Source organism: Aspergillus fischeri, genomic scaffold (assembly GCF_000149645.3).
Source record: "Aspergillus fischeri NRRL 181 1099437636266 genomic scaffold, whole genome shotgun sequence".
Classification (NCBI taxonomy): Eukaryota; Fungi; Ascomycota; class Eurotiomycetes; order Eurotiales; family Aspergillaceae; genus Aspergillus; species Aspergillus fischeri.
In genome coordinates this window covers 3,448,115-3,458,036 of record NW_001509760.1, presented here as the reverse complement: position 1 = coordinate 3,458,036, position 9,922 = coordinate 3,448,115, and the positions used below count along the sequence as shown (strand labels likewise).

The window sequence follows — 9,922 nt, the reverse complement described above, 5'->3', positions numbered from 1 at the left end:
AGAAGAATCAACAATAAGCGAAAATTTTCTATTCAGCTCCTTATGGTACCAAACTCCAACCAGCTATTGACGACTCCTTGAAAAATTGAGGGTAACTATCGATATAATCAGTCAGCCAACGCTGAAATTGAGGTCGAATCTCCATATCGATAAGTCACTACTATCATTAGCTACTGTCGATCATCAGCGACAACATTGGGTCTCCTGTACCAAATCTATATTCCTGTAAACAACTCTCGCCATCCCTCCTCCATCTACCTAGGTTCTATTTACTCCTCTATCTACGCATTCGTGACATATCCCCAAATTTCTCTTCGGGAATCTCTCGGTAAGTCTTATTTCACTCTATTTCTTTGCTTGTTCCTGACCAAAGCTGCCCCACCTCACTTCGGCCGTTCCGCTCCCTGTTATTATTGCTTTCTCCAGCCCCTCCGCATCACGATACTAGTCGACCTTCCTTCTCCTCTGTTTCTTGCGCTCTGCCATTTGTTCTACTGCCTGTCTTAAACGACATATATTCTGTCATCGACCTGCTGCAAGCTATCCGATACACTGGAAGCTGGCTATCTGAGCGGCAAACGAGGATAGCGGCTGATTCCATTCAGGGGAACAACAGATAGCCATTATCAGTTACCTGGGGAAGTATCGAGTCTCGGAGACCACAGAAGCTAGAGCTTGAGCTTCGGTAAGGTCTTTTGATCGCGTTCACCATTCATTGTCTCAATCTTCCCTGAAAAAGTCTTTGACGGCCCTGATCTTGAAGCTTACTTTATCTCCCAAAGACTGACTCGGGACCGTCTAGAACGTCGACCTATTCATCCGAATAGCTTTGTGGCTACATCTCGAGCTTGTCAACCATTGCTTGAATTCGACTCCCTATACCCTCGAAAGGCTGGCGTGCTCGTCTGATCTATCTTTTTCGAATTCGTATTACTACGTTGCTGTATACTCGTTCAGCCCCCCACACGGATCTTACCCCGCTTCAAGCCTTCCACAGATTCCAGGCGACTTTCGGCAATTCGAGCGCGACCGCGGTATGAGAATTGGCTACATCTAAATCAAGAATTTTCGTCCAAAGCTACGATTACCACGGATTAAACCAATGTAAGCGCCGACTTTCATTATCTGTTTCCGAGCCACTGTGTGGCTCATCGGGTTGAATGCCAAACAGTACTTGATAAGCCCTCAAGCAGGAGTGCGCCAACTCCTGTTCTGGGGCTTCTTGAACAATTTGAACAATGATGCACTGTTGCAGGGGTGACCTTGACCATGATCTGATTTGCGACTATCACTTTTGCAATTGAAGGGCTCTTGACTAACCTTCTTTGATGCTGAAAGTTAGCAACCATGGTGCAGCAACCTCCTCAAGGAGGATCGAGGAAGATCTCCTTCAACGTTTCTGAGCAATATGAAATTCAAGATGTCATTGGAGAGGGTGCTTACGGCGTCGTTTGGTGGGTATTGTCCATAGCGATAGTCTGGCTCCGATACTGACTTGTTCCAGCTCGGCTATCCATAAACCCTCTGGTCAGAAAGTTGCCATCAAGAAGATTACGCCTTTCGATCACTCCATGTTCTGTTTGCGGACTTTGCGTGAAATGAAGTTACTGCGCTACTTTAACCACGAAAACATCATTTCGATCTTGGATATTCAGAGGCCTCGCAACTATGAGAGCTTCAACGAGGTGTATTTGATTCAGGTACATTTCTCGACACACACACACACACACACGTCTAGACCTCGAAAGGCTGACTGCTTGGACAGGAGTTGATGGAAACCGATATGCATCGTGTCATCCGCACCCAGGACCTCTCTGATGACCACTGCCAATACTTTATCTACCAGACCCTCCGTGCACTCAAAGCCATGCACTCAGCGAACGTGCTTCACCGTGACCTAAAGCCCTCAAATCTGCTACTCAACGCCAACTGTGACCTGAAAGTCTGCGACTTTGGCTTGGCTCGGTCGGCTGCCTCGACCGATGACAACTCAGGTTTCATGACAGAATACGTTGCGACTCGATGGTACCGTGCGCCGGAGATCATGCTGACATTCAAGGAGTATACGAAAGCCATTGATGTCTGGAGTGTTGGGTGTATCTTGGCCGAGATGCTGAGCGGGAAGCCCTTGTTCCCTGGGAAAGACTGTAAGTTGCTGTGCTTTTGGGAATTTTCTTAGTGAAGCGTTCCGTGACTGACTGAGCAGACCATCACCAATTGACCCTCATTCTGGATGTTCTCGGAACACCAACCATGGAAGACTACTACGGCATAAAATCGCGCCGGGCTCGAGAGTACATTCGCTCTCTTCCCTTCAAGAAGAAGATCCCATTCAAGGCATTATTCCCCAAGAGCAACGAATTAGCATTGGATCTACTGGAAAAACTTCTGGCTTTCAACCCCGCAAAACGTATCACGGTTGAAGATGCTCTACGCCATCCTTATCTGGAGCCGTACCACGACCCCGACGATGAGCCCACGGCTCCCCCAATTCCCGAGGGCTTCTTTGATTTTGACAAGAACAAGGATGCTCTCAGCAAGGAGCAATTGAAAAGTCAGTTTTCGCTCTATCCGCTTGCTTCATTGAAAGACCGCTGACCAGTCATCCGCAGCCCTGATCTACGAAGAAATCATGCGGTAGAGAGTCAGTGGCGTCTCGTGCAATACTCTTAGACTGTATCCGATTTAATGGCAACTCTTCAGCAGACCTTGAAGGCAGGATGAAACTCGACCATCTCACCCGCCGATCCAGGGACGGCTTAAGCTCCTGCACATGTTATCATAAGCGCATAGAAAGAAGGCTCTAGCGATATGCTCTCACATGTACGTATCGCGATTCCCAACAACATTCAACTTCCACGACTCGTCGCATCGTTGAACGTCTTTCCACAATACCCGATTCCGCCTAGGTCCTTCTGTTGTACTGAATAGGAGATCAGCGCCGGCCGTATGCTTTTGTTGTGAGCAAATTCCCATGTTGGCGTCCAGCTAGTTGTTTGTCAATCTAGAACGTCATACCAATTTCCCTGTATCTTGCGTCGGGTTTGATGAGCGAAATTTCTTCTGGATGTGCAATGCCGTCTTTCCATTCAGTCCGATCTTGTCAGCCATAGTTCTTTGGGTATACTGAAGCATAACTATATCTTTACATCATGCCTTGCAATCGTCGCCAATGTGACGAAACATTAGGCATAGAATACAAGTACAGTGACAGTCATCAAGCACGCCTTAATCATATCCCCTTCCTCCGCCGCATGAACGCTTCAATGCCAGCACCAACACCTTCCGGACTAGGCTTCTCCGCGGAAACATCCGGCTGGAATCCATAATTCTTGACAAGATGATCTCTCGTCGTAGGCCCGATAGTTGCTATGAAGACCCTCCTCTCCGTCCCGCTTGCACTCCCATCAACCAGCGCACCCGCACCTCCGGCAGAGGAATCTGTAGACGAAGAAAGCAACCCTAGAACGCGAAGCATCGCATCACAGCCCGTCGGCGAAAACACCACAACCCAGATCACCCCCTCCTCCCCATCCCCGTCCCCGTCCTGACCAGCCAGAGCCAAATACTCCTGTCCGGCGCGCACCGCAGCCTGAAAATCACCTCCAAAGGACTCCATTACCCCCGTCTCGTAAACGACAAGCTCATTCACCTGAATCCGCTTAGCGGGGGACAGGGACTCATCCATGAGCGTTCTGGGTATGATATCGCGGCGCTGTTCGCCAACAAGGAAGAGGAGGGGTGGCTTCGCGGGCGGTGCGCCTGCGCCAGCATCTACGCCTCCGCCATCATAAAGCGCATTATAATGCTCCAGAATCGCAAGCGCAAGTTTCTGGCCGTCTCCAGCGTCGGAGCCGTAGATAGTCGCATGGGGCAGATGTGAGTCTCGCAAGGTAGTGAGGGAGCGGGATGTCGCGGGCCCGACAGTGTACAGTATCAAGGATTGGGATGCGGCTGTCGCTATTGAAACTATTACAGCCATTAGCTTGTGGATAATCTTTTCCTTTGAGTTCTGACCATGTCTGCTGAGGGCAGGGCAAACGGTACGTACCATCTACCTCGCTCGTGACCAAGCGTGCGAACCCCTCTACAGCGCGCTGGCTGGTGAATATCAGCCCGCCGTATTTTCGCCGCGGGCCGGCATTTAGACTGCCTGATGTGAAGAGATCCTTTACGGTGTGGAGGTTCGTCTGGTTGAAATGGTGCTCGAGGACTGGGACGAAGGCGGGGTTGTAGCCATGGGCGGAGAAGAATTCCTCGTAGCCATCGTGCGGGGTAGATTTCGTCTTGAGGAGCAGTATGGGCGTTGCTGATGAGGATGAGAAGGCATATGAAGGTGAGGTTGTCATTTTCTTTGATGGTCGATTGCTGAGCTTGTTTACTGGCGTTCATTTGATATGGGTGGGGTAAGATACGCTCGGAGCCTCGGAGAGTCAGGTAAGTTGATCGGTGGAGTCCGTAGCAGAGCTGCGCGAGACAGCTTTATGACCTGTTTGTTTGACCCTGCAGCAGATGTCCTATTCCAATTGATAAGGTAGATTAAGCCAGGACTTTTTGACATATAATTACCGATAGTACTCCGTACTAAGGCTCCCTTGCAGCCTCTCAACTACGTCATTACTGAATGGATATACCTAACACACTGGGGATAACACAAGGAAATTGACTGGGTCTAGTAAACTTATGTACACACTTAAAAGAAACAGAGACAACTACTGGTCGTCAAGAACGTGCAAGTACTTCTTTTCCTCCTTTCTTTCGCGCTCCGTGGCGGGAGGCAGATCGTAGTAGGAGGAGCTTCTGTAGCCTTTCTGGTGGAGGGATTAGTATCGTTAACAACTTAAACGAGGGCGAATGACTTACCAAGTAGTGGAAGGTGAGGTCGCTGAGCTCGGCGGGCTCAATACCGAGGTCTTTGAATGTCTTGGCAGTCTTGTCAATCTTCTGGTCAATGAACTCCCGCTCCACCTCATCGGCGGAGATGGTGTGCCACCAGAGGAGCTTGTTCAGGTAGTAAGCCATAGGCTTCAGGACAGCCTTGGGGACGTTGATGTGGCGGCGGTGCTTGACGATTTCACGGTCAACCAATTCAGCAATTTCCGCAGTAGAGTAGTTCTTCGGCCCATAGAGCTCGAAAGTCTGGCCGGCAGTGGTGTCGTCGTGGAGCATCAACTCGAGGGCAGAGCCAACATCAATGACCTATATAACAGGTTAAGCGTCACGCTCCGAATTGTTAGTTTGGTGCTGAGCTTACGTGAACGGGCCAGAAGCGTTCCTGCATGTGGTTGGAAGTGAAGAGGTTGGTGACACCGGCGAGCTTGTGGAGAAGATTGTCCTCGAAACCAAACATGGGAGCAGGCCGGACGATGGTAGTCTCGGGGAAAATTGAGCGAGCAACCTCCTCACCCCATGCCTGTACGATCAATCAGCATTTCCGTGCAGCCACCGCTCGCAGGGGGACCGAAACGGACCTTTGTCCTGAAAAACTCGGAGGGCGAGTTCTTGTCGGCGTTGTAGGAGGAGACGTGGATAAATCTGTCAACATCGTACTTGGCGACAGCCTCGGCGATGCGCTCAGTTCCATCGACATGAACGTCGGTATAGGAGAAGTTCCTGCGAAGCATTAGCCATGCCCCCTCTTTCCCGACCCCATGAAAAAACATGACGCGGCCACTCACTTCGTAGGATATTGACGACCAACAAGGTTGTAGACAACATCGGAGTGACGGACACTCTCCTCAATAGATTGGGTATTCCGTAGGTCGTATTCCTAAGCGATGCCCGATTTAGCCCTGGAAAACAGCCTCAACACCTCCGAGATTAGACGCTCACGTACAATGAAGACAACTCTTCCGAGATCACCAGTCGGCTTGAGGTGCCTCTTTGTCATTTCCTCGCGGAAGGGAACAACAACCGTGCATCCCTGGTTGGCTAGTTGCGAATCAACATCTGCTTCCACCCTGCGGGTCACCTCGTTGACCTACCGAGCTTGTTGACAATGTAGCGACCGAGAAAGCCAGTGGCACCAAAAACAGTAGCGGTATGACCTAAAGCAAAGATATTCATGTTAGGCGAGCTGCAAGCGACGCGAATTGCTGGCGATGACTGGCATACCTCCGAGAGAGGACCTATAACAAAGCAGCCTGTTAGCATCCCAGCTACCGGACAATCCCGACTCAATTGTTCTCACCGTCCGCCCTGAACCTTCAGAATTGGCTTCCCAGTTCTAGTAATCGCGACATCCTGGAGATTCCGGCGCTGCACTTGGAATTGGACCCGAGGGGCGGGGACGAATGCCCTCGACCCCAGAGCGGAATTGACGGCCCGGCACTTCTGCATGGTCTCTCTTCAGCTCGCGGTCCGAATGAGACCACCGTGTTGTGTCCGGATCGGTATTGCGTGGATTGTGAGAGAGATGGAGGTGAGAGCACAGCTCGGCAGGTGAGTTTCGGGCTTGATGCTGGAAAGTCGTTCTCCAGAGAGCGACCTGCAGCACGGGACTTTCGCACTAGTCCAAATTCGGACAACAACCTCCAGCGACGTCAATGACTTACGATCAATAGTTACTCTTGCACTGTAGGAATTTACTGCAGACTATTCGTCTCCATGAGGAGAATTGGATAATCTCGAGGGTATTCCCATTCAAAGTCTAATTAACGCCAATCTATGCTGGGATACTGCCATCTTGTGCCCTCAACGCGAATCCCCATCTGACTATTCCGAAATTCTGATTGGACGATGGACGTGACCAACCTGGAACTGATGGTGTCTATACTTCCCTTGACCTCTTTCTGATACTTGAAATGTTCTGGCCATCCGAAGCCGCTCCGTTCTGCTCGGTGTCTGACCCCGAGCTCCTACAGGAAGCTCGTCTCTATTGAACCGAGTACCCTGTAGCCTGCAAACGCCCTCATGTCGTTTGTACAACCATCACAGCCTGAGATAAAAAAGCGAACATGCTTGAGAAGCGCCCGGCGTGTACTAATTGGGCTGAGATCTAGCGATGAAAATAGTCTTCCTGAGCTCCTTTCCCTCCTTTCTAAACACTACCGGCTCCTGAATGACCTGATAGTCGAACTTCTGACCCATTCCGGCTTCTTCGAACAACTTTTGCATGCTCTCCGAGGTGAAGCCATGTGTTCTAACTGTCGCGCTTGCTTGGGGAAATGCCTTCTGCAGGCTATTTGAGGAGTGCTCATCCTCCGGAACCAAATCGATAATCAAGAACATGCCGTCCTTCTTCAGCCGCTCACCAAGGCGTTTCAACGCCATGTCAGGCTTGTCAAAGTGATGAAGTGCCATGCTCACAGCGACGAGATCGAAATCGAAGAACTCAGGCCCAGATAGATGGTCCGGGACGGGTTCAGCGAGGAGGTCGCCGTGGTAGCCATGCATCTTATCCGCAAAGCCCGTTTCTTGGGCGTTGATGTTGAATTGCTTAATCATTTCTTCGGATACGTCCATGCCAACAATATGGTCGACGAACGGTGCTAGCGCCTTGTTTTCAGATTCAGCAGCATCCTCCATCACCTTAGAAGTCTGTTTGAGATACATACTGCGGAGACAGCACCAGGCCCACAAGCGTACTCGAGCATCCTGACTTTATGACCTTTTCCCGACTTGGTGTCGCTCCAGGTGTCACTGATCCATGAGCGACGTCCTTGAACCTCATTGAAGATCAATTCCTGGCCTTGTCGGAATTCCTCCCTGTAGGAACTAGCTAGTTTACTGTGTGGATTTGTAAGGAATGTACTCTGCACCCGCTAATGATCGTGGACTGACCTGAAGTATTGTCTGTTCAACTCAGTAAAGTCCGACATTTTGATGAGTTGGAAGGCCTCTAAGCGATATGTGAAGAGATTCGATGCGGAAGAAATGCAAGGAAAGAGTAAGAGCGCTAATCGGTTTCACTCAATTCAAGATAGCTACTATAGAGTAATGAAGACGTTATGTTGAGTTGGCGAGTCTAAATACCATCATTCGGAGACATATCGGACACATTGTCATTGCTAGATGTGAACTGCTAGATCCACTACCGGGGTCCTGAAACAGGCTAGTCGAGCTGATATCTTGTTACCATAGGCAAAGGGAGTTACCTCTCTAGTACCTTAAAATAACACATGCTAAGATACAGAGCTCCAATGTGGGTCAGAATGCTGCCTGCTCGATAAGCATTCAGAGAACGCAGTAGACGACGGAATACATTGTAGGCGTAGCTTTGTAGGGATGTCATCTCTCCACTAAGAGGTACTACGGCGGCGCAGAGACACCGCCCAAGCTCCTACGCAACGCGGCCATCTAAGACCTAAGCATCCTTGCTTTCACGATTCATAGAACCAATTCCCGAGTCTTCTCCTCCGCCTCTAATTATCTCTTTATCTCAAATACTTGCGTCTTTTCTTCCTTCCTACCGTCCGTATCCTCGCATCCCGCGAAACCAGCATCTCTCCTTCACTTCTCCACCATGGAGAACCAGAAGATCTCCGATTTCCTGGCAGACCAGCTGCAACAAGCTCCAGAGCAAAGCCAGGCCTTTTTCCTCAGCTTTGAAGACTTTTGGGAACGAAAACTATGGCATCAATTGACCAACGCTCTGGTGGAGTTCTTCCAGTTACCTGAAAGCGCTCCTCAGCGGTTACCGATATTCAAGACGTTTGTTCTGAGCTTCGCCGACAAGATCAATCAGCTGAAGTTCGTCTCGCTGGGTTTGATGGCATCAACGGAATGCGCAGGTTTGTTTGAGATCCATCTTCCATTCTAGCTAGAAATGGAGAACGCAAGGTAGCATTTGACTGACAGTCCATGGGATGACAAGATGACCAAGAGCGACTCTCCTTCCTTACATCACTTGCCGACAAAGTGAACAAACCCGACACACAAGAAGCTTACGTGTATGCCCTTGCGGAAGTTGCAAACGTGAAGCAGCGACTACAGGACTTGGATGGAGCGCAAAAAGATCTGGAAGTATGCCAGAAGGTTTTGGACTCGTTCGATTCCGTCGAGACGGTGGTGCACGCTTCCTTTTACAAGGTCAACGCAGATTACTACCACGTAAGTTGAACGTCCGATTCGCATTATTTCTCTTTCCCGAACTAACCATGAACGTACGTGAAGGCCAAACAAGAATTCGCCGCCTATTACAAAAACGCCCTTCTTTACCTGGCCTGCATCAACCTGGAGGATCTCAGCGAGTCAGAGCGTGCCTCCCGCGCATACAGCCTGAGTGTTGCCGCCCTCGTCTCCGACACGATTTACAACTTTGGTGAACTCCTACTGCACCCAATCCTGGACTCGCTCACCGAGACGCCGCACAGCTGGCTGCGCGACCTCCTGTTTGCCTTCAACCGCGGCGACCTTACTGCGTACGATGTCCTAGCCGGCAACATCTCCAAGAACAAGCTGCTTGAGCAGCATCGCATTTTCCTCTACCAGAAGATCTCCCTGTCAGCCCTCACAGAAATGGTCTTCCGTCGACCCCCGCACGACCGCAACCTCACATTCGCGTCGATCTCCTCCGAGACAAAGGTCAAGCCTGAGGAGATCGAGCACCTGGTCATGAAGGCTTTGTCCCTGGGTCTTCTCAAGGGTGCTATTGATCAGGTTGCGCAGGTCGCTCAGATTCACTGGGTGCAGCCCAAGGTCTTGGATATGAAGCAGATTGAAGGCATGCGCAATAGACTCAAGGATTGGGATGCTGGTGTGAATCAGCTGGGTCACTGGATCGAGGGAGTTGGTAAGGACGTGTGGGCTGCCTAGAAAGTGGACCTCGTAACGATTGGTACCCCTTTATGAGCCCATGTTTCTGGCGTTCGAGGGTACTATAAGGGTACTGTTTTGCATGTATGTACGAACCTTACTAGAACACTCTGAATAACTAGAAAACAACGAGAGCGATTGGACCTTTCCAGTCAAGGATGAGCTC

General features: G+C 50.2%; 5 protein-coding genes across 5 annotated transcripts, besides 1 other annotated feature; 2 read left to right on the top strand and 3 right to left on the bottom strand.

Moving 5' to 3' along the window:
- Window positions 1–1,347: 1,347 nt before the first annotated feature.
- On the top strand, window positions 1,348–2,641 carry NFIA_058770 (mitogen-activated protein kinase; the record flags this gene model as incomplete). The annotated part of the gene is made up of 5 exons (XM_001258422.1): window positions 1,348–1,454; window positions 1,505–1,700; window positions 1,766–2,147; window positions 2,207–2,554; window positions 2,613–2,641. The coding sequence occupies 5 exons, from the start codon at window positions 1,348–1,350 to the stop codon at window positions 2,639–2,641; spliced, it is 1,062 nt and encodes a 353-aa protein (XP_001258423.1).
- Window positions 1,713–1,732: a microsatellite.
- Window positions 2,642–3,232: 591 nt separating the features above from the next.
- On the bottom strand, window positions 3,233–4,349 carry NFIA_058760 (uroporphyrinogen-III synthase HEM4; the record flags this gene model as incomplete). Its single annotated transcript, XM_001258421.1, has 2 exons — window positions 3,233–3,969; window positions 4,052–4,349. The coding sequence occupies 2 exons, from the start codon at window positions 4,347–4,349 to the stop codon at window positions 3,233–3,235; spliced, it is 1,035 nt and encodes a 344-aa protein (XP_001258422.1).
- A 363-nt stretch (window positions 4,350–4,712) lies between these two features.
- On the bottom strand, window positions 4,713–6,339 carry NFIA_058750 (complex I NDUFA9 subunit family protein; the record flags this gene model as incomplete). The annotated part of the gene is made up of 9 exons (XM_001258420.1): window positions 4,713–4,811; window positions 4,864–5,199; window positions 5,255–5,413; window positions 5,472–5,613; window positions 5,679–5,770; window positions 5,837–5,931; window positions 5,985–6,047; window positions 6,115–6,128; window positions 6,191–6,339. The coding sequence occupies 9 exons, from the start codon at window positions 6,337–6,339 to the stop codon at window positions 4,713–4,715; spliced, it is 1,149 nt and encodes a 382-aa protein (XP_001258421.1).
- A 642-nt stretch (window positions 6,340–6,981) lies between these two features.
- On the bottom strand, window positions 6,982–7,820 carry NFIA_058740 (class I SAM-dependent methyltransferase; the record flags this gene model as incomplete). Its single annotated transcript, XM_001258419.1, has 3 exons — window positions 6,982–7,497; window positions 7,557–7,728; window positions 7,783–7,820. The coding sequence occupies 3 exons, from the start codon at window positions 7,818–7,820 to the stop codon at window positions 6,982–6,984; spliced, it is 726 nt and encodes a 241-aa protein (XP_001258420.1).
- A 644-nt stretch (window positions 7,821–8,464) lies between these two features.
- On the top strand, window positions 8,465–9,756 carry NFIA_058730 (proteasome regulatory particle lid subunit RPN9; the record flags this gene model as incomplete). The annotated part of the gene is made up of 3 exons (XM_001258418.1): window positions 8,465–8,732; window positions 8,816–9,051; window positions 9,115–9,756. The coding sequence occupies 3 exons, from the start codon at window positions 8,465–8,467 to the stop codon at window positions 9,754–9,756; spliced, it is 1,146 nt and encodes a 381-aa protein (XP_001258419.1).
- Between the last annotated feature and the right edge of the window lie 166 nt (window positions 9,757–9,922).